The sequence below is a fragment of the Oryzias latipes genome, chromosome 1 (assembly GCF_053564925.1).
Source record: "Oryzias latipes strain Hd-rR chromosome 1, Olatipes_Hd-rR_3.1".
Taxonomy (NCBI): Eukaryota; Metazoa; Chordata; class Actinopteri; order Beloniformes; family Adrianichthyidae; genus Oryzias; species Oryzias latipes.
Window position 1 is genome coordinate 10,168,288 of NC_136237.1, and position 23,569 is coordinate 10,191,856.

Consider the following 23,569-nt stretch of genomic DNA (forward strand, 5'->3'; position numbering starts at 1 on the left):
TTTATTCCAAGTGTACAGTCATCGTGCTGGACAAACTGGGACATTTTTTGGACCAGAATGAAAACAAGAGCAAAATATAGATTTTAAATCATACAAATTGTTATTTTTTTACCAATAGAGCAAAAATGTCTGAAGAGAAAAGTTTGACACTAGCTCGGTTCATACCTGATTCAGCTTTGGTTCATAAGGAAAAGGTTACCGTGGTTACCATGGAGCAGCATCTTCTCTTTTTTTCCAATTTTTTTTAATGACACTTATATTTTGAGAGTGCAAAGCAGTTCTAAAGTAAAAAAGGAAAATTTGTGCCGGTGGTCATTTGATGAATCAACAGTGGACTGACTGGAGATGGTTGGTTTCAGTGGACAGTGTGGCTCTCTGGCTGTTGTTTGTAGATTCCTGCATTGCTCGGTCCTGGACTTGGAGTTCTGCTGGTAAACTCTGGTGTGACCTCGGCTCAGAGAGAGGCCATGCAGCACAGCTGGATGAAACAAGGCATAAACTGGCTGAGAAAAATCAAGTGACTGTAAAAAGCAGCAACCATGCAGGTTACAAATCAAACTCTGACGTTTTAACCCTTGTGCTATCCTAGGCACTTTTAACATTGGGAATTGGGTCACCTAGACCCACTAGACAGTCCGCTAAACCTTTTTTCTTCAATGATTTGTGATCTTCACTGGTGTCCATGGATTACATGAAATCCTCTTCACCTTTATTCGCCTTTGTCATGGTAGGGATAACACGTCTATGTAAGGATCAGGTCATCTGAACCCCATAGGATAATACAAGGGTTATACAGTGTAAAACCAATATTTAAGTGCCTATCAGGTATATATTTATACAAATCTGTAAGTGTTCTTGAACCCTTGACCTGCGTAGAAACTTCTGTGAAACTGACCAGAGCAGTTTTTAACCCTTCAACACCAGAGCTGTTGCTGCCAACATGCTCTTTGACATACCATAAATCTTTTACCTTTCATGTGATCACAATGAATCAGGTGATTCTAAAGCAGGAAAAAGCAGCTTTTCATTTTACAAACGTAAACGGAATCGGCTGATCTACGTTGATTCCGTAAACACTTCAATACAGGAAAGTGTTGCTTGTCAGCGCAAAACTGCTTTTCTCTGCTTGAGAATCTGCTGGAATTGCATTAAGTGTGGATACGGTTGAAGCGTAACGGTCGCCAAAAGAAAGTAAACACTGGAGCTAAAGCTTTGGCGTAAAAGTTTTGAACAGCACCTATCTCAATGTGATTCATTTGTTTCTTAACTGCTGAATTGGAAGCAAGCAGTAAATGTTTCAGTTCCTCAAATGACCACTGAAGGCAGGTTTTAGAAAGGAGCAACTTCTAGTTCAGTGGTCACCGGGCCACGGACCACTACCGGTCCTTGGGTCACTTGGTACTGAGCTACAGACCGAATAAAATGCATAGGCTAACTTCAGTTATATTTGAAGGAAGTTTTATTTTGGAAAACTACCGGATTCTCTTCACCACATGGTCTGTCTTGACGCGTCACGTGATTTTAAGCATCGGCTCGGATTTCTAAGTCAGTAGCCAAGTGCTAAAAACAAAAATAAAATACAAAAAAACAAAACGCATTTGGAAAGTTTCTTTGGGTAAAAAAGAGCCAATTAGGAAACTGATAAAGAGCCTTAGACTTAAAAGAAAAAAAAAGCTGCTATTTACAGTTCTCCTCCAAATAAGGATTTATGGAGACAGTTGTGCCTGACATGCGGAAACTGACATTTGGATGTTTCACACACGCAGATAATAAAGTTGCAGACTTGGTGGATTGCTTTTATTGAATAATTTACAAATCAGAAACGACTTCTACACATCAACAACGTCTTCATAATCTATTAAAAAATAAATAAAGGAAAAGAAAAAAAAAGTTAAACAGTCTTCTTAAAGCTTATTGCTATGCCATCAGTCTGGTTAAATGGGTTGGGGTGTGGGGGGCAACAATCAAGCTAGCTGTCATCACGTTAGCAGTGGAGCCGTCGGTTCCCCTCTGCTCCAGGCCTGCACAAGAACCCTTTTTAGGAGCAGTGGTTCTTATCTTTGGGAGGGCGCGTGTATGACTGGACCCTGTCCCTTTCCTTTGTCCCGCCCAGTCGCCTTATTTTGGAGGGGCAGAAGTGGGCAAAGTAAACTTCCGCTAAAAAATGGCCGACCCACTTTTTAGAGCCCTCTAAGTGATTTCAGAGATTATGGGTCCATATGTGTCTCTATTGTCTCTAGATTTGCAGATGCTCAGTGGACTTTCAGCGCATGTCCTGTCAACATATTGGACATTGCTTTCTAGCTTACATTGTTCTCATCCGCAGTTTAGTGAGCTTTTTTGGCCTTGGTACAAATGTTCAATAAAACAAACAAACCTGGATTTATGGTCTCAGGCTGAACTTACTTCGCTAAAGAAACGCTGCTGAGGGCTGGAAACGCAGAGCAGGGGGCATGGAGAGAAAAACAAACAAACATCTGAGAGTATACATTTCTGTAGGTGAAGACCCCCCCGCCCCATAGACTCACAGACCTCGGTTGTGTTCAAGGATCTTGATCAGAGAGACGGATCCCACTCCCAGCACCAGCACGAAGAAACAAGACAGCGTGACCACGATCACCTCTGTGAGGGACGGTAGACACTCTGAAAAAAATGAAAAGACAGTTTCGCAGCTCTGTAATTGATCCATGAAGCCTACGGAGAAGTCATTTACCTCGGGGGGGGTCGGTAGGAGATGTTCCTTCGAAAAAAGAGTTTAGGATCTTGTCTGAAAGATGGTGAAAGAATGGAAACGGTCACAAGAAGAGCAGAACAAAGAATAAAAAGTCAGGATTCTTCTAAAGGATCAAAAACACTTTTTCTTCAACAGAAGTTATGATACAATAACTCTCAAGTCAGAGGATTTCAAGCAACAGTCCGGGACCAAATGTGGCACCATGTCTTTTTTACACGTTTAATTATCCAAACAAACTTGTCTATTAAAATTGTTTCTTAGAAAAAGAAAAAAATAGAGTGGAGCAAAATACTGAGAAATTTGCATTTGTCTAGAAAATCTAAAAACTTCAAAGTAAATGTTAACATTCTTCACAATCTCAAACTACAGTAGTGTTACTAGTATTTCTGTTATCACTGCTTGTGAAAGAACTGTAGCCTCATCTTTGAAAAGCTAAATGGATTATGAATGAAGCTAGTGTTTGTTGCAAAGCTTGAATGAAAAAGTCTGGGTGTAAAAGCTGAAAGGCATCAGAGAGTTCAGTTTCTTCAGGAGGTTCCTGCTTGAGCTTTGCTTTGACCCACTTTTCTGGTTTTTGAAACAAGTTTGAAAACTCTTCAGCATTCTGCAGACAATGGTCGGTTTGACATGAACTCATTTTATGAAAAAAAAAGTCCATGTTCGTGTGTACATTTACAGTTGCGGTTTTATGCAGATTTCTAGCCATTAATGAGTTTGTTCCAAGTTCCAGTTTGTTCAGACTTCCGGTCTGTATTCTACCCAGTAACAGGATCGTTTTCTGCTTTTTATGCGTTTTTAGGAACATTAGATCCATCTTTAGCTTTGCTTCAGCCACTTCTAAATCAGTGATAGTTAACATAGTGGTCTGAGTAGATGGGTCCTGCTGCATTGGAATCTCAAAATCAGGTTCAACCTTTTTGGTTCCTATGGCCCACTTTCAGTTCCTGCAGAACCTTTCCGGTCACCACAAACAGCAAAGCCTCTCAGTACTTCAGAGAACTGCTCCTTCAGGTTGATGGTAGAAACTTTCTACTCTTCACTCTGCATTCCACTTACAGTTTTATACCTTTTTATATCTCTGTTTAGTTGTTTTTTTTATTTTCATTTCCTTTTCACGTCATGCATCATTGAATGGATTATACCATTTCTTTAAGACCTTTAAATGTGTTTATAAATCTCTGTTTGTTATTTTTTGCTCATCTTTTGAGTGTTCTTTCAGCTTTACAGGTTCACACTGTCACTGTTCAGTTTTTAGTTACTCTGCATTGGTGTTTGCTATTAAATCACAGTAACAGTTTTACTCTGGGCTGAAACATGTGAGCTAAGGCTTTTGAACTATGGCCTTCACATGTGTACAAACAAAGTGACACCGCTGCAGTATTCACACAGCAGACAGATTTATCTGCAAGAAAAGGTCAGAAATCCCTTTGTTGCCTTTTGATACGGAAGCCCTATCTATGAGGTCTGCAGAGAGGAAAACATTAAGCTTGATAACATGAAACTGCTAAAGACACATGCAGAGAATGCCTGGAGGAAATGAATGGTTTCAGGTTTTCACGTTCCCCGCTTCTGCACCAACAGCATGACCGTAAAAAATAGATCTGCTCATGAGTTAATCACACCTCTGTGGTCAGTTACTGACTTGACTGACGGTAACCACACTCGCTTGAAAAACCATTCAAAGGGATTTCCTGTTGCTGCTCAGCTTCGATTGAACTGTTGTCCGTGTTTTTATCGCTCCTCTTTTTCTGGGATGATTATCTCACAACGGCCAAATTTAATCTTAGAAAGTCTGAAATGAATCGAATTTAAAATAATCTGTTGGTAATTTAGCAGTTATAATTATGATCATATTTTTATTTTACAACTGTGAGCCTTAATATGTAAAGAAAAATAAAGGGAATTTGCTTTGGTGGTGGGCAAGGGTCTTTTTTGGCTCCACCTAATGAACGTGACAGACAGCTGCCTGTTTTTATTCCTCCGTCGGTTCTTGCGTTCCTGAAGGGGTCTTAGTGCACCCACATGAGATGTTGAGAAAGACGGGTTTTGTTTTCTCAAATGATCAGAAATGGCTCCTGGACGCCCCCCTGGGTAGGTGTTCCAGGCATGGCCCTCCGGGCGGAGACCCCAGGGAAGATTCAGGAACACGCTGGAGAGGCAGCTTAGACCGCTGCCCCCACAAACCCGGGGGATGAGCGGGAGAAGATGGACGGATGCAGGATTATCTGAAAAGCTCCATGACTAATTCTAGGGACTATCTTATAACAGGCATGTAACAGGTTTGCCAGGGACACCTTCAGAGCAAACAAATTTGAGACTTCTTCCGTTGCAGATGAAGGTTGTCATATATCTTCTGATGGCTTCTATCAGTTTATAAGACTGTACTGATGGAGACACGGTACGAGGAATTGAATCATGTATAAGTCAGTTCTATTAAAACTTTTAACCGTTTTGTCACCGTCTCCAGTCCATCTTTTATTGTTACCGGTACTTACACCACGATGGATAAGGTTTTCCAGTACCCTACAGGTTCTGCTGAACTTATCATTCTAACAGCTATAATAGCTCAGAGGCATTTCTATAGGAACTGGAAATGTTTCTGCTGAAAGACCTAGCAGTCTACAGAAACCTTCAGTTTACTGCAGTATTTGTTTTCCCTATATAGGTGTCAAGGCTCACCTTGCTCCTTTGAAGACTGAAAACAAGGAATTGTAACTGCACTCTTTGAACATGTTAATAGGTAATTTATCTTATCTTGGTGCGTTTCTAAATACTTGCAGTGGTATTGTGTCATGTTTTTGTAACTTGCAGATAACTTGTTGGACTTTGTTTGAAGAAAGCAGGCTGTCCTCTGCTTGAACTATTTTGGTATTTTCTGTTTGGACGCCTTTTCTCCTCATCTCTTCACCTGTGACCTGGACCAGCACAGCTGAGCTCTCCAGCCACGGCGCAGAGTCGTCGTAGCTGTCTCTGACCCTGCAGCGGAAGTACCCAGAATCTTGTGGGTCAAGCTTGGAGAGGATGAGAGTTTGTCTTTGGTCATGGATGTGGAAGTGAGGAAGGAGGAAATGAGTTTGAGGATTTGCATGGGACTCTGAAGGAAGCGTGGAGCCATTCAAGAGCCAGGAGATGTGGGGGAAGGTTCCTCTGCTGATGTGACATCTTAGCATGGCAGCGGCCAGCTTCGTCGTCGCTGTGTACAGATATATCAACTCCACTTTCACGTTTCCTCCAACTGGAACTGGATGTGAGAAGGAGAAGGAGATTACAGGGAACAGAACCTAGGCCTCTAATCGGTGGAAGACGGCCTTCACACTCAGGTCTCACCTACTTCCAGACTGACAGGCTCACTCATCAATTGTTGCAACTCAGTTTTCACCCGGCACCGGGCCTCGCCCATGTCCAGCCCGGGGAATGCATCCACTCGGAACCAGGCAGCCAGGCTCTCTGTAGCTGTCACAGTTTCAATGTTCCTGTCGTCCAGATAAAGCGAGAAGTTCACTGGAGGGCTTCCTCTGGTGCACCAGCAGGTTACGTTGGCCTGGTAACTGGCCCCGTCTTTGAAGAGGAAGAAGGAGATCTTTGGTTTGGAAATAAAGGCTGGAGGAGGAAAGAGGAGGGATGTTAAAGTCCATGTTGCTAGGAGGAATTAAAGCTGTGGGATCAGCCTCTCTGTGGCTGGACCATGAAAAAAAGTCTCACCTTGTTTGCCTTTGAGCAAGGCATTGTCCAATTAGATACAACACTAAAGCACCAAACCCACACCTGAACATAATCAGTACGCTGGAGATAAACTGGAAAAGGGTCGATTATTCCCCTAAATGAATCATTTCTATCTGAGAAACTGCTAAACACTCAGAAACGGGAGGTTTTGAGTACTTTTAAGAGGTAATCTGAGTACTTTCTTAGCTGCCTATCACATGTCCCTGGACTGTAGTGGTAACAGGAGTAAAGCCTAAAGGAAGGTGTCTTGGAGGATTATTCTTCCTGATGTGGATGTGAGCTGTGTTGTTGTCAGACTGTGTTTGAAAAGAACAGAATGAGGCCCGAAAGGCATCTGACATTAGGACGCAGTGATCCAGAGCTCAATGATCCACTTTGTAGTCATGGCACTGGACTGGTGGCCTCATGTTCTGCATACTTGGGCTGAACTATTAACTGATCCCCTCCTAGTGGAAAAATGTTGAGAGGGAAGGAGAAAGTGCTGTGAAGATCTGACAGACGTAAAAGTCCACTGGGAATGTCTGACAGAAGAACCTGTAAGATACTGCCACCTATTTGCTTTGACCACTTCCTGAAGGAGGCAGGAGACGCAGAGGAAGCCGCACACTGTGCCTTCTTTGTCAAGGAGAGAGACCAGAGCTGCAGTTGCAGGGTTATTGGTCACTGCTGCAGTCCTCAAACTCTGGAGTGGACACCACAAGTGAAAGGTGGTGGTCAAACCAAATGAGGCCCGGTTGTGAGGTGGAAGCAGACAGGTGGAGAGGGGTACTGCAGCTTCAGCTGTAGATGGAGCTGAAAGTCTGGTGCAGTTTGGTGAGACCAAGGTGCAGAAAAACTGTCAGTATACCTATAATTAACCCCACATGGATTTCAAAAACCATGTCACACGTTCTTTGATGATACAACCATTGACCACTGCAGACCTCAGAAGCAGGAGAGATGTTGACATGCGTTTATACAAAGATTTCCAAATTGAATGTTGACATTTGGGATTATTTAAAGTCTAAACAATGGTGTGAAGTCTGAAAATAGTTTAAAGGCATTAATAAGTCCAAATGTTGGTGAAACGTTTGAAATCTAGTCATTAATGACAGACACAGAACATCAGCCAGAAACCACGTTTCAGATGTCTGTGTTTATGGCTAGCTGGATTTCAGTGATCTCCCCACCTAAACACCACCATGCATGTCACCTGTGTCTTCCCTGAAGCATAAAGCAAAAGCTTGAAGACTTTTGAGAGAATTTAACCAACATATCTGCACAATGGTTTCAACACCAACAACAAGAAAAATCTTCTGCAGTTTGCTTTCATTTTTCTTCTCTTTACTTTTTTGGAACAAATATTCTCATGGTCCTGCGTGTGACTTTTATCAATCTTAGGAAGGTAACAGATTTTATATGGCTTTGTTAGAGTTCATTATGTTCTAGAAGTTTCTGTCTTACATTCATCTGCCCCCCAGAGTTTATTTCCTATGATTTCAAAATATTGTTCAGTGTTTTTTCATTCAAGGTGATGCTAAATTAAATGGAGTCCTAGATTAAAAAGTATGTTGTGAATTAACAACACACACTAGGGTTTACCCCATTCTCCAATTCAGTTAGAAACAGTTTAGACACACTAAAACTCCTTTTTGCCTCACCAGCAGAACAATACAAGTCTCCTGTTTGAATAAGTCAGTGGGAGACATCTTTGTTGGCTGTTTGGCGATACTGAAAAAGACAGCTGTGTTTGTGGTGTTCTATCTGGTTCTAGATGTAGTTGGAAGAGCAGCAGATCCAGGTGAGATATTTCCAACCCATTTATCAGAGGGAGGGACATCGATGCAGTATTCACCTTTAATGGTCACCTGCACCTCTGTGCTCGTGGAGAACCTCCTGGTGTTCTGAACTGTGGACCAGGCGGTACAGTAGTAACCACCTGCGTGTTCTGGAGTCGCCCTCTCTATTATAATCTCGTTCCCATGGATAAGGTAGGCGGCGGTTGAGGGGGGGACCTCCCTACTGTTGAAGAACCAGGTGTATGAGAGGTGGGAGCCTCGGCTGGCGTTGCAGCTCAGGACGATGCGTGAGCCTTCAAATGCGACTGGAGGGGAGGGGTCAGGAATCACTCTGGTTCCAGATGCTGGAGCTGCAAATACAAGATTTTTAGAACAAGAGTCTTTGGAGCTGACAGGAAGAAGCCACACCTGATGAAGATGGGTGAAAATGTTGTTACTCACTGACTGTCGTCAGCCTGATCTCATTGCTGACTCTTGCTCTTCCTCCAGCGGTCACCACGCACCGATACGATCCTCCCGAGGCTGCTGTGACCTTCAGCGCGAACTGTGCAGTTTGGTTTCCTTTCAAATCCACACGGGTGTTGATCAGAGAGCTGCCGTTCCTCAGTAGCTGGTACATGACCGGAGCAGAGGAGCTAATAGCAAAGCAGCGGAAAAGCACCTTTGAGTTGAGAAAGGCCATGTCCGGGCCGCTCAGCAGCGGACGTGGAAACCTTGAAGAAGCTGCAGAATTCAATCAGAAGCTTTATTATTCCGTTCTATCCTTGGGAGCTCGACAGTTCAGCTACAGCAGAACGAGCAGAGCCAAACCAGGCCTCATGTCTGAACACTTACATGTCCTGATGAGCAAACTTCCCAGGGCTGGAAGATGAAGTGGAGAAAATGAGGTTGTGAGGGGTTACATCTTCTCTTTATTTTTCACATTTCACGCAACAAACAAGGAACTCACCCAAAACTAGCAACAAATTCAAACTTTGGCAGTCCCTCATGACAGTCCTCTGCACGGTTTTGTGTCTGACTGACGTCCGGCACGTTCAAGAGTCAGGTTATGGGAGGAGGGGGGGGCTGGCACATATGTTGTAGGCAGATAACACTTCGGCTTGCATGTTTAGCTTTATTTGAACAATCTACAACATGTTCAAGCTTCAAAGCATGAATACATCACACATGAACAAAAGACAAAAGCTTTCAGTGGGGAAGACACATTCACAGTTCATTTTAGGTTACAGTGGAACATAAACTTTGTTTATAACATTATTTCCAACACAGCGTCAATGTTCTTAAACATACTTAAAAACTTGTCTGTCAGATAGGGATCCAGCTCACATGGACTCTGGCGTGGCTTCACACTTTATTATACCTTCTTTCTAAATTCACACCATCAGAAATCATTGCTCCATGTTGTGGGGGGGGGGCAGGCCGTCAGCGTTTTTTGCTTGCTCTGTCACGTCCCTGCAGCCTCTGGCCCCCCAGGCTGTCCTCCGCTGCCGCTGCTGCAGTGACTTCTGCTGGTGACCTTCCGGCTTCTGAGCAAAGTGGCGTGCTGCATCACCAAGAACCGCTTATCCGAGCTGCTCTGTGGGGCAAACGTGCACATGTACAGGGAGAGTGTGAGCACGTGGACACCGAAATGACCCCCCCCTTATGTTCCCAACTCTCCAAAAGCTCGGATGATTTTAAGTGTTTTTTTTTCTTCTAAATAAAACAAAAGACTTAAGTTTTAATTCACACGACCAAATCATTTATTCAGATGTTCCTTTTGTCCCTCTGAACATTCAAAATGACCAAACATCCGTATTTAATTCTGAAATGTTTTGAGTGATTCCTATTAATTTCCTTCTACCTGCAGAGAAAACAACCACATAAACAGTTTTGAGAAACTCCGATCTTTTTTGTTGATTTTCCTTCACTTATTATTTACTTTGTGTGTACTAAAATAAGCTTTGTCTCCCTTCTTCTTTGTTATGGTTGAGAACCAACCATATCAGGGTGTTTAAATTGCTCTGGTCTGCTGTTTCAGGGTCATTTTGCCCCAGAGAGCATAGCCTCTCTAGGATCACTAAAACCCTCAACCACCACCACCTTATGGTGGTAATATATACATATTTTTTATAAAGGCTGCACAGAGTGGCAGTGGTTAGCGCTTTCTTGCCTCACAGCAAGAAGGCCCCCGGTTAAAGTCCCGGCTGGGGGACCTGAACCTTAAGAAGATGAATGAATGAATGAATGAATGAATGAATGAATGAATGAATGAATGAATGAATGAATGAATGAATGAATGAATGAATGAACATTTTAAAAAAGAAATAAGAAAAAAGATATTGGAATTCAGACAGGCTTTTAGCTGACTGCTTTCATTTGATTTTTTTTAATTTGTTTTCATTTTTGATTCTTGTGTTTTTGTTATCCATCCATCCATTTTTAAAATTGGAGTTGCTGGAGCCTATCCCAGCCACTGTTGGGGAACGGAGGAGTGCACCCTGAACAGATAGCCAATTTGTTGTAGTGCGGCGGGCCACACCATCACACGAGAGACAATTTAGAATCACCAATTAACCCGAGTGCCTGGAGAAAACCCAGACGTTCACAAGGAGAACATACAAATGCAACATAGGAAGATCCAGGTTCAAACCCAGGCCTACTTGCTACAAGGCGAGAGTGCTAACCACCACACCACCGTGCAGCCCTGTTTGTGTTGTTTTTATATAAAATTTCTAATGCCTTTTTCAAAATACGTTTTGGTTATTTAATGCAAATTTACAAAAAACCCTGAAAGGTGCTATCTGAATAGAATATGTTTTTCTTACTTTTTGTCGTGCCTACTGTAATATTTGTAAAGCATTTCGTAGATTTTAACCTCTCTAAAGAGTTAAACAGATAAAGTTGATTTTTCAGAATGTTTTTAGGTTTTACAAACTTCCTGGCATCTGTTAGACTCACCATGACCAGCATGTCTTTCAGCCTATCGATGGCCTTCGTATTGGCTCGACCGCGTGACACGTAGGAGGTCAGGATGATGCTAAGGAAAAAGAGTTTCAGACACAAACATCAGCTCATTCTTTGACAAGGATCTGTGGTTCTTGGCATGACAGCTTCATCATTTAAAGTAGGACTCATGCCACTTTTTGTCCAAATCTTATAGCTCACATCTTTCCCAGAACTCCAGGCAGAATGCCGCAAAACAACTTAAAGGCGTTCCAGAGAAATCTACTGATATTTTGTAAAACTAGGGCCTGACTAATTTCTGTTCTTTTCTCAGTCATGCAGAGCCAACCAACTAATTTTATGAGCCTCACTTCCAAAACTCCCAACCACACTAATCAGCAGGGCTGGGTCTAAAACATGAAGTATTCTTTTGAACTGATCTATCCGTGAACAGAAGCACGACTTATCGAACACTAAAAGAAAAAAGAACACATGGGAGGGGCTTTCCTGTGAAGAAACTTAAAGGCGGCAGAGGAGCAACTCTATACCTGACACCTGAAAATAAGCCCCTCCCCCAGTGATTGGGGCCTATCAGAATATTAGTGTGATAAAAGATAAGGTTTTAATAATATTCAGAAACCAACACCACTGTGACAAAAAGAAAAAAGGAAACTAACTGGATCAAAACTTTACGAGTGAACCAGTCAGGTTCAGAATGTTCCACTGTCACAACAAATCCTGCTTCCCTCATTAACAGAGCAAATAAAACATGAGAACAGAAATCAGGATTCATATATAAAACGTGATGATTTCATACATGTTTGTTTGCAGCATTGGTTAAGGTGCTCTTTGCTTGGGGTTACCTGCAGACAACATTCCCATCTACCTGAGTCTTAACTCCACAGGTTAACACAGAAACTATGAACTCAGCAGCATTTGATCCAAATTAACTTCACAGACTCACATCTCTGCGAGGATGAGCGGCAGAGCAAAGGCCTCGGAGGACAGGTAGCGGATGGTGGTCTGGGCTGCAGCGGGAAGATTTTTCACACACTCTCCTGTCACATTAAAAACCGTTTCTTCACTTCCAAACGGGCCGCAGGAGCTGGAGGTGGAGCTGGATCTGAGATGCAAGAAGCAAACCGTTTCACTCCAGCAAAAACCCATTCAGACGGGAAGCAGCCAAATGCACAAAGACAGCTTAGGATGGACGGAGAGGCTCATACGGGTATTGCTGCTTGTGGAAGTCGTAGCCCAGGGTGACGGCGGCCATGAGGAGACCCAGAAGCAGCATGAAGTGGAACAAAACAGAGGAGCTGGAGGCCCGAAACATGCGCTGCTCCGCCATGCAGCAGCGCAGGACGCTGAACTGCAAACAGAGAACATTTCACCTCTAAAGAACCTGCTTTACAAAAGTAGTGTAGTACAATAGTATTTTACTTTTTGTAAAATGCTCATTATTACTATATTACATTTTGTAATATAGTCATATTTTACTCATTACATAATTAGTAACTGACTTATATTTTTTTTAAAGAGGAAAGGGCTGGGTACAAAAACAGAATCTAGTTTTTACTATTAACAGAATACTTTAAACTCTGCCTCACTCGTGCGGCACTTTGAGGCTTTATTATATCCAAGACTTTCTTTCATTTTTTATTCCTGTAAATTTTCTTAATGTTTGTGTCCTGTTGTTGCCGTTAAATAAAGTCAAAGCTTTGTTGGGGAGCACTTTTGTTAGTTTTCAGGAGCCCACAGGCCTCAGGGTCTCTCTTCTGTTTTGTTTTATTAAAGCAGACATGTTTCACCTGAATGTTGTCTTCTGGACTGGACTGAGAGCTGTTCCTCCAAACGCACACCCCGTGAACCCGTACCGCAAACCTCTCTCCGACACTCGCCATAGGAATGACAGGTTTACGTTTGGATCATTTTTACTTTGAAGAGAAAGAAACGACTGCAATAGTAAAGAAAACTAGCGATTTGTGAAGGTCTTATTGCCTTCATACACACCTGTCTACTCTAAAGAGCCTTTTTTTGTTTCTAGTGAACATGCTCTGAAGGTCAGGATCTGAATTTGCTCCTTTTCTCAGTTTGGCTTTAAGATGTCAGGCTGGACCAGTGAGCCTCTTTCAGACACCAACAGTTACATGAATGCAGCCCAGATTAGGCGTCACACCTTCCCATATTTATGCAGCAGTCTGATTGTCCAACATTGAAACGAATATTCAAATGTAGCTCATGTGAATGCTCACGACCAAACTAGGTCAGAAAAATCTCAAACGATTTGACATATTTCTCTAAATCTGTGTTTTCTTGAAATTTGAATCTAAAACAATCTACCGGACCAAACTAAACTAAAATAATCAGTCAAAATATAAATTTGCTTCTTCCCCATCCCTTTCAAGCAATTAATCAAAATGTATTTGACAATTATTAAGTGAATATGTTCAGTGAGCCATTTGTGTGAACTGTACATATAAGTCTAAATATGTTTATTTATCATTAGGAGTAATTTTGTCAAGAAGTTAGCATTATTTTCTCTTTTTTTAAAGTGATTTATGAGTAATGTATATAAATGGGATATATCTATATTTTCTTTTTATTGTTATTGTCTTATTCTGTTTTTGTAGCTGAAATTGCTTGAAATAAACCAGAAAATCAACGTGAGGGAATTCAGAATAAACTAGAAATAAAAGTGATTTTAAACAGAACTAAACAGAACTGAAGCCAACTGAATCAAATTAATGAGAAAAAAACTTGTGAAACTAAACTGAACTTATATATATTTCTGAGCTCTGAATAAAACTCAATAATCTACTCATCAAAGTTAGGTTAAAGTAAAAAAGAGAACTTCTGCAGTTGTTACTTCAAAATATGCATTATTATAGAGCAAGCTGCACATGTCTTTAATGCAATGTACGCAAACATTGTCTGACACCACCCTAAAAACACTCAATATCATGCTTCCCCCCCCTACATTCATCCTATTTTGTTTTATGCCTTTTCATGCCAGAAGGTTTGAGCCTTTCACCTGTGCACACCGTGCACCTTCCCTTCTTAACCATGGCTGCAGAAGAGCAGGACTTCGCCTACAGCAGGGGTCTGCAACCTCATCAGCTTCATTGCTTCATTGTGGCTCTTTGGCTTTGAAGAAAAATGCTGACTATTTTCATAAACAATTGTTTTAGTTCATTTTTAAACAAAGTGCTGTAGCTACTTTAATTAAAAATGCTGTAGCTGGAGGATCTGATTAAACACAGGATGTATTTCATTTTAAAATGAACTTGCATGTGCTGATCTCAAAAGTGCAAGAAGTTGAATTTGATATCCATCCATCCATCCATCCATCCATCATCCATCCATCCATCTTCTGAACCCACTTGTTCCCTGACCGGGTCACAGGGTTGCTGGATCCTATCCTGCCTATGGGCGGAGGCGGGATGCACCCTGGACAGGTCGCAAGTCTAATTTCACATATGTACATATATATCTTCTTTCTCTTTCGGCTCATTCCCATCAGGGGTCACCACAGTGAACAAGTTGCATGGTAAACTTGGCAATGTTTTACGCCGGATGCCCTTCCTGACGCAACCTTCTCAAAGCAACCGGGCTTGGGACCAGCACAGAAGTAGAGAAGGGAGCAGCCCAGATTCGAACCCTGAAGGCGCCGCAAACCAGCACGAGCTAAACCGGCTCCCATATGTACATATATATATATATATATATATATATATATATATTTATAAAAAACTCAATTGTAGATATTATAAATGAAGGGCTTGATGGCCACAAAAACAGAAATAGAGGGTATTTTTTCTAAGTTTGAGGTGGGACTTTGCGGCTCTGGCTGCGTTTTGATCCATAAGAAACTGGACCAAATGGCTCTTTTAGCATTAAATGTTGCAGGCCCCTGGTATATGGGAATGTTTACAGCACAAAACAGTTTTACAAACACACAGGATGTCATGTTCTTCTGTTTGAGACCTTTTTGATGTAGAAGGTGGCCGTCAGCGTGAAGATTCCTATGAGAGGCAGCAGGGGGCAGGAGTAGACTCCCACCCAGGAAACTGTTTGAACATAAACCAGATCCAACACATTGAAGGGAATCAGGAAGCGCTGTTTCCCAGACAGACGGGCCAGCAGTGAGGTCGGGAACTTCTCTTTCAGCAGCCTGCCGTGCAGCGAGAACACAGATCATAATCGATCACATCATAAGCTCCACAGCAGATTCACACTGTGGAGATGCAGCAGAAACTCTGGTTTGAAGGCACTCAGACATGACTCAGAAGGAAGTAGGCTGTTGATCTGAAACAAACCCACTTCCTGGGGTAGCTCAGGAGAAAAGTGTTGCAGAATGTGGCAAGGAAGTTGAAGATGCACAACTTGTACATTTCCCTGCCGAACCGGTTTTCCCTGCACTAAAACACAAACAGGAGGGTGGGTCAAAGACAGCCCACAAATCTTGTTGAAACGCATGATTGACTTTCTGAATCACAGACGTACAGCTTCTGACAGTTTTCTGAAGAAGAAAAACAAGTAGATTCCCAGGGACGCCAGCTTCAAAAAGATGCTCCTGAGGAAAAGAACGTTTAGATGCTTGCAGGTCTGCTAGGGTGACAGGAACCGCATCTCTCTGCACCTCACCTCACAAGTGTGGCGTTCACCTGCGTGGTGAAAGAGTAGTCCTCGAAAGATGAGATCTTACGAAACATATGAGGTAAAACCAGGTTGACGAAGGTGATAGTGATCGGGGGGAGATACTGATAGAGCAGGTTGACCAGCCAGCTAAGGTCATCCTGAAAAGCAATCACACATGATGGGGCTGTTAACCAGTTTCTTTATTTTTAACCGTTAAACAGATCAAACTTTACCGTTTTCTGCTGAGAAACATGAGTGCTGAAGTAGATGAGGTAAAAGGCTCCACCCAGCAGACATAAGACGATCAGGTTGAGGATAAACCTGAGCAGGTAGAGTCGCAGCTTCTGTCCGAATGTTCTCATGGCCTTCCTTAAGGAGAAGCTCTGCTCCTGCAGGAACAGCTGAGCCACACATCCACCAATCCATTTATTTATTTTATTTGCACGGCAAAGTTTACTCTTCCTTCTTATCCCTGTATTGTCTGTCCTGGCTGTGTGTTTGCATTGTTGTCTAAATGGTGTGTAAAGCTATATTCACATTCATCTGTGCGGGGGTTGACCCGTACGGGTGCTGCTGGTTTTTGGCCTGTTTGGGCCTTTGGAGGGTCAAAGAAAGGAGCGGCCGCATCTTAAGCTCCTTTGAGCTGTTTTCATGCCATCTGTTTCCATTTATTTCTACTTTTAGTCATTCTTTATGTTATTCTACAATCCATTCAACAGTGGGCCCTAAATCCATATTCTACGAAAGTTTTTGGAATGGAATTATAGAAATATTTAGTTTGTGTGACAGTTTTTGTTTTACATTTGCTTTTTAAGGTTGTTTTTACAACTAAGTGTAAATTGTGCTTTGTAATATTTGATTTGACGAGTCATCTTTTTTTTTTTTACCTTTGCTTTTGTGTTCATATTTTCTTTAAACTTTTTTGAGTTCTTGTTTTTTCTTTGCCTCCAAAAATCACAGCCTCACCAAGTCTGTAATCACTGTAGGACCCCTCTGAGTCTTCAGATCCTTTCCCTCAATGTCAGACCTGCTACTTAGAGAAACAAAGTCTGCAGAAAGCAAGCATTTCTCTGGAAGCTAGATTGACCTCAGCTGCCAAGACTTTAAAGATTCAAAGCAAATTGATTTATTATATTGGTCATGGTTTCAAATTGTGCCATGCTGAGATGATCACTGCAGTTTCATGGCTCCTAATGCTGAGTGACTTTATCTGAAGGTGTTCCAGACTGAGATGAACTATCAGGATGTGTCCTGAACCTCAGTGTATCAACGCTCTGCTCCTCTCAGTCTCACAGGCGTGACGTGTGTGAACATTCACCTTGAGGTCATTCCTGATGAAGCTGTGCTTGAGCGTTGCTGCTGTGGGGTCCTGGATAGTGAAGTCCCAGCTGCAGAAGATCTTAAAGCTCACATTTGTGCTGTAACGTTTCCCCACCATCCAGGTGTGCTTGTAGCCAACAGTGGTTCTGGAAAAGGGGAAAAGACTTGAGAAAAGGAAAAATAAGGATTTGACACCCTTGTGGGTCGCTAACCTGCGGATCACCATGATCAGACTCAGGAGGAGGATGGAGATGATCCCAGCAAAGTATAACAGGGGTGTGTTCAAGCAGGAAAAACGTAGAGAGCTGTGCTTGTAAAAGCCGAAGAACAGAGGAGAGTTTTCCAGGAAGCCCTGTGCAAAACAAAGAAACCCAGAATTATAGAAGGAGAAATCGAAGATAATTATAAGTTAGAAGATCTCACCGTTCCAAGAAAGACATCTAAGGCTGAGAAGTTTTTAACCATGTTCAACAGTTCTGTGGAACCGAAAAGAATAATCATTTAGGAAACTGAAGTTGTGTTTGCTCTGCTCCCGTTTGTTGCTGCAGCTGACTCACCCGTCTTTCTGTTGCCGCTGTGAAACGCTGTGGGGCCCACGATGAAACCCCCAACCAGAGCACAGTGCAGCAGGTTCAACCAAATCAGATATCTGAGGAAAACAAAGTAGGACTTCACCCCGACCCCAACCCTGCCTGAAGCAGATGAGCCAGAGTTAGGAAGCAAACCCCCAAACTTTGACACACAAGCATGGCCACATTCACCTTCAATTTTGTGCAGAGTGTGCTTCCATGGCAACAGACCGGAGAACCACTCTCCCATGTGACCCCACCATCTCCTACAGATGATGCTATGGCTCCGCCTCCACGATGCCCAAACACCAATTCTGCTGATTTGCATCTTCCTCCTCTCCCTGGACAAAGGAGTTTATGTGCAATTCACAAAACAGAATTCATGACATGAATGTGAAAAACCAACTCATGGTGTGGATTCTCCCACTTCAACAATGTGAGAGGCCAGCACTTTTTGTCATAAGTATAACTCAGCTATTGGAGACAAACTGAGAAAAAAAAAAAAAAAATACTTTTTCTGATTTAAAAAAAAAACATATTTGTAAATTATGGTGGAAAATAAGTATTTGGCCAATACCAAAAGTTCAACTCAGTACTTTGCCATATACTGTTTGTCGGCAATGACAGCATTCAAACGTTTTCTGTAAGTCTTCACGAGGTTTTCACAAACAGTTGCTGGTATTTTGGCCCATTCCTCCATGCAGATCTCCTCTAGAGCAGTGATGTTTTGGGGCTGTTGCTGGGCAACACAGGTTTTCAACTCCCTCCAAAGATTTTCTATGGGGTTGAGATCTGGACACTGGCTAGGTCACTCCAGGACCTTGAAATGGTTCTTATGAAGCCACTCCTTCATTACCCGGGCAGTGTGTTTGGGATCGTTGTCATGCTGACGGACCTAGCCACGTTTCATCTTCAATGCCCCGATGGAAGGAGGTTTTCTCTCGAAATCCGAGGAGACATGGCCCCATTTACTCTTTCCTTTGCAATGATCAGTCGTCCAGGTCCCTTTGTTGAAAAACAGCCCCAAAGCAGGATGTTTCCACCCCCATGCTTTACAGAAGGTTTGGTGTTCTTTGGATTCAACTCAGCATTCTTTCTCCTCCAAACACGACAAGTAGAGTTCTTACCAAAAAGTTCTATTTTGGTTTCATCTGACCATAAGATATTCTCCCAATCCTCTTCTGGATCATCCAAGTGTTCTCTAGTAAACTTTAGACGGTCCTGAACATGTACTGGCTTTAGCAGGGGGACACGTCTGGCACTGCAGGATTGGATATCCTGCGCATTGTCTTACTGATGGTAGCCTTTGTTCCTTTGGTCCCAGCTCTTTGCAGGTAATCATTCACCAAGTCCTCCTGTGGGGTTCTGGGATTTTTGCTCACCGTTCTTGTGATAATTTTACCCCACAGGGTGAGATCTTGTGGAGAACCCCAGTTTGAGAGAGATTATCAGTGGTCTCGGATATCTTCCATTTCCTAATAATTGCTCCCACAGTTGATTTCTTCACACCAAGCTGCTTACCTAATGCAGATTCCAGGCTGGTGCAGGTCAACATTTTGGTTTCTGGTGTCCTTAGACCGCTCTTTGGTCTTCGCCATAGTGGAGTTTGGATTATGACTGTTTGATTTTGTGGACAGGTGTCTTTTATATAAATAACCAGTTCAAACAGGTGCCATTAATACAGGTAACTAGTGGAGGACAGAGGATCCTCTCCAGAAGAAATAAGAGGTCTCGAAGAGCCAGAAATCTGCTTGTTTGTAGGTGACAAATACTTATTTACCACCATAATTTACAAATAAATTCTTTAAAACTCAGACAACGTGATTTTCTGGATTTTATGTTTTCTCATTTTGTCTCTCATAGTTGAGGTTTACCTATGATTTAAATTACAGGCCTCTCTCATTTTTTTAAGTGGGAGAACTTGCACAACTGATGACTCACTAAATTTTTTTTTTGCCTCGCTGTATTCTGCAGAAACTGTTCTGGAAGTTTTTCTGAAAAATGAATCATAGAGCAGTGGATGTAGTTTTTTCACAGACATCAACACTTGTTTGTGTTGTTTTGTTTGTGCTTCTTCTTAAACAACAGCTTTTTGAACAATTTCTATAGGTGGATTTGCCACAAAGCTGTTTTTTAAACTATGGTACATTGTAATAGCTCATGGCTTTGTTGAAATTGAAATGGAATCAGTGTGCGTCGTGTCTGTATCAAACTGTGTTAGATCTGTGTGTAATGAAGCATCGTGTGGGGGGAAAGTGTCTCAGGTGGTTGATAGAAGTGTCTGCGGTTCGATCCCTGCTCTTCCCAGTAAACTGTCGTGTCCTTGAGCAAGACACTTTACCTTCCCTGCCTCCAGTCTTACTCCAATGGTGTGTTAGTGCATATGAATGTCCCGGTGATGGTCATAGGGGCTGTCGGTGTGTACAGGCAGCCCTGCCTCTGTCAGTCTGCCCCAGGGCAGCTGTGGCTACAACAGTAGTTTAGCATCACCAAGTATGAATGAGGAGTGAATGAATAATGGACACATATTGTAAGTGCTTTGAGCATCAGGAAAAGTGCAGGAAGATCCAATCCATTATTCATATTTTTTTATTGCTCTTTAAACTCAAGATGATCACAATGAACGTTGCAGTGCTGTGAAACAGGAACTGCTATAATTGGCACCAGACTACAGTTTCTCTTCTTCTCAAAAGAGCATGTTTTGCAGGTTCTTCTCACTGTACCTCCCTCTGTACATCACATAACTGCTCCCATATTTCCTTTTGTTGGTTAATATTCTGCATTAAGGGGACTGTATATACAAAGGGGGAATAGCTTTGCCTGAAGCGGCGGAACAACAGAACAAAGCTATCTGTTTACAAATCTCCCTCATCTGTCTGTGTGTTTCTCTGTACCTCTCAGAAGTCAGCCATTCAGCCTGAAACAAGATGTTTTGTTTGTGGACATATCCAGTCAGAGGAGATTTAGTATTAAAATGGGCGGGGCATCAGCTCAACGGGTTATGCATGTAAAGTTGAGATGAGGGCTCTGCTGCAGTCAGAGAAGAGACTTCATCGAAAGGTGTTTAACACATGGTGGCTCACCTGACTCCTCTCTTCCCCTGCATACACAATGGCAGGTTTCTAAGCGGCGGCACAGATGTTTTGTCTCTGGGTCCTCTTGACCGGTAGCCATGGCTCCCACCCTCTGCATGCTCTGGGTCGTCCTCGCTGCCCTCAGAGGGGCCGTATCGGCTCTGCTCAGCCCGGCAGGCCTGGACACTGGGCAGCAGGTCATAGATCTCTGTCTCATAGTACTCACAGGAGTCTGAAGACACTGTGGTCCTGGTGCTTTCATCTTTAGGGAGAATGATAAAAATGTTTACATTGACATAGGAAGTATGTATATGAAGACATGGTTTTCTGGTTTAGCTTTGAACTATTTCAATGTGTGTGCATGTGTTTGTCTGCTTGGGTTGAGAGGCTACAGCTTTTTTCTCTCCATCCTCTTCAATGAAAAAAGGCTGAGTGAAAACATCTACCATACGCAGAAAGTTGTAGAGCGTGCACAGACCAACAGGTCGTTCCTCTCAGCTTTTTGCTTTTTTCCTCTGAAGACAGAAGTGAACCTGACGTTCTGTGACGGGATCACGAGCTGCCTGATAAACTACCAATACTGTATGTGAGATTTGTTAAAACGGCGACCAGAGAACAAACATAGTTTCACTTTTTCAGAGAGTAGTTCAGTGCAAGAAAATCGATGGTTGATGAATTCAGAGCCGCACACATTAACACAAACCACAAACATGACTACCGGGAAAACGCCAACACTCAAGGGGAACAAACATCTTATATAATGTTACCTGATAAAAGCCTCATGAAGTTGACTGACTTCTGACTCTCCATTTTCCTTTTCCGTCCTCTTTATGAAAAAAAAGTAAAATAAAAATGACGTCTTCACAAAAAACACATCTCCAAAGGTTTTCTGATGAAGCTCCAACTCAAAGATGTTATAAATAAGAAAAAGCTTCCACCCTAAGATCCAAATAAGCGTCTTGAGGCCACATCCTCTGCATGTCAGAAAGAGACTAACTCTGTCCTGCAGGTGATGCAGACGTGTGTCTGTCAACACTGAGGCTGACTTTGACATAGGAAATCATGTGACAGGATGCAACTGCTGATGACAAGAAATACACGCACACATGCAGGTGACTGCTCCGAACATTTGAACAATAAAGTTTGGTCATTTTAAAGAAACAAAGATACCCAACACACACTGTATATCATGTATAATACTTTTGTTAACTTTTACCGTAACTTAAACAGTTTAGTATCGACTAAAGATCTGTGTTGTTCCACTAGTTTGTACACTTTTATTTTAAATAGGTTTAGGGATCCTTTTCAGCATTACATTTAAAGTATCGTGTGGCAAGTGACTGAGGTTTTCCCCTCCTGATCAATCAGGAGGCTTTTAGCACCACAGAGGCGTTTCAAGCTTTCCGGTTTTTGCCCTTTAGAAGGAACTGTGAAGCCACTTCCTGTGAAAGGAATCATCTCTTCGCACCACGCTCAGTCTTTGCCACACAGATCTCACCCAACAGTCTAAATACAGTCCTGTCTAATGTAAATAGACCTAAGATATATTACAAATATTTCTTTGTCCTAGCTTAAAATCCACACAGCTGAGCTTCCCCATCAAAACGTATTCTATTAAAAGTCCCACTCCGATCATCTTCTGATCTATTGTGAAAGTGTTTCCAGTGGTCTTTTAATTACGATTATGCCGTTTTTAGCCAAACTAAAAAAAAAAACTGTGTTGTTTTCCAGGACTTAGTTTCTGCAGAGTGGCAGTAGATCATTAGAAATTACCTCTGAGTTGTGGGTGAAACTGTTGGCACAGTGTAAGCCCATTCCCATCATCTCTTTGTTTACCCACTCGCCCGCTAGCTTACAGCCCCTCACAACCCAAACCTAACATTACCAGTGCAACAAAAATGGCGAGCAGTATTGGAGCTATCCAGTCGTAGAGTTTTGAGCCAGATGCCAGCTCAGACGAGGAAAACAAAGACTTACATGGATCCATTGTCTGCAGGTGGAGCAGAATGAAGCAGAGCAGGGAGTCTCTGGTCTGCTGATTGTAGTACCAACGTCACAAGTACAAGCTTTTTCATATATATTTTTTCATCTCCTCCTGATTCAGAACGATTTGAATAAAAAATAATCATAAACACAAATTTACACTTAATACAAGCCATCCATTTTCTTAACCCACAGGGTTTCCAGAACCTACATGGCTACTGTTGGGCAAAGAGCAGGGTACACCCTTTACACCCATTTTATGCCTGTTTTAATTTTTTTATACTGTATATGTCATAAGAATCATAAGAAAAATGCCACAAAACCATTTTAAAAGCACCCACAAAGATTTTCATTGGAGTGGATCTTTAAGTGTACTTAGTATGCTTAGTCTATACTAAAAGTTAAGCAGTATACTTGAATTTTATTTTTTATATGTGATCTATATATTGTAAACATAAAATGTTCCAATTTAGTCTTTAGAAGTATTCAGTTAACACTTCCTTCACTAGAAGTTCATGGTCTGTAGTATACTTGCTATGCTTATACTCATGTATAGGCTACTTAATCAAGTGTACTACTTTTTGCTCAGGGAAACTGGTACCCAGACTAACCATCCTCATTAAACTGTCTTCTGAAGAGAAAACGTCCTGAAGAAAACTTGTTCTGCTTGATGAGACCACCTCAAAGTAGAGTCGTCCATTAAAATTTCAAGACAGTAAAATTAAGGATTGTTTTTCAATAAACGTAACCTGTAATGCGTTACAGTTTCCAAGTAACTCGCAGGATAATTGGTTCGCGGGAGATCTTGTCTCGTCAAACGAGGTA

The 23,569-nt window shown here is 42.1% G+C and overlaps 2 protein-coding genes across 6 annotated transcripts; both read right to left on the reverse strand.

Moving 5' to 3' along the window:
* Positions 1–176: 176 nt before the first annotated feature.
* Positions 177–9,373, reverse strand: LOC144984573 (Fc receptor-like protein 5). Of its 4 annotated transcripts, none has more exons than XM_078933496.1 (10): positions 9,185–9,373; positions 9,070–9,096; positions 8,677–8,958; positions 8,292–8,585; positions 6,062–6,334; positions 5,643–5,975; positions 2,714–2,767; positions 2,533–2,643; positions 2,407–2,431; positions 177–478 (listed from the first exon to the last, which is right to left on the reverse strand). In XM_078933496.1, exons 1-10 carry the CDS (start codon positions 9,222–9,224, stop codon positions 325–327), a joined length of 1,593 nt encoding a protein of 530 aa, XP_078789622.1. In that variant the 5' UTR covers positions 9,225–9,373; the 3' UTR covers positions 177–324. The 4 variants fall into 4 exon arrangements, with proteins under 4 accessions (XP_078789622.1, XP_078789645.1, XP_078789708.1 ...); XM_078933519.1 differs by having other exon boundaries at positions 314–478; positions 2,529–2,643; XM_078933582.1 differs by having other exon boundaries at positions 346–478; positions 2,378–2,431.
* Positions 9,330–21,760, reverse strand: LOC144981359 (transmembrane channel-like protein 7). Of its 2 annotated transcripts, none has more exons than XR_013648332.1 (16): positions 21,529–21,739; positions 20,771–21,023; positions 17,880–18,028; positions 17,676–17,810; positions 17,542–17,594; positions 17,331–17,470; positions 17,117–17,264; positions 16,032–16,199; positions 15,805–15,956; positions 15,664–15,733; positions 15,477–15,578; positions 15,145–15,331; positions 12,387–12,529; positions 12,125–12,283; positions 11,176–11,254; positions 9,330–9,811 (listed from the first exon to the last, which is right to left on the reverse strand). XR_013648332.1 is itself a non-coding variant. In XM_078933338.1 (16 exons), the coding sequence occupies exons 1-16, from the start codon at positions 21,569–21,571 to the stop codon at positions 9,680–9,682; spliced, it is 2,109 nt and encodes a 702-aa protein (XP_078789464.1). In that variant the 5' UTR covers positions 21,572–21,760; the 3' UTR covers positions 9,330–9,679. The 2 variants fall into 2 exon arrangements, 1 of the variants encoding a protein (XP_078789464.1); XM_078933338.1 differs by having other exon boundaries at positions 15,481–15,578; positions 21,529–21,760.
* Between the last annotated feature and the right edge of the window lie 1,809 nt (positions 21,761–23,569).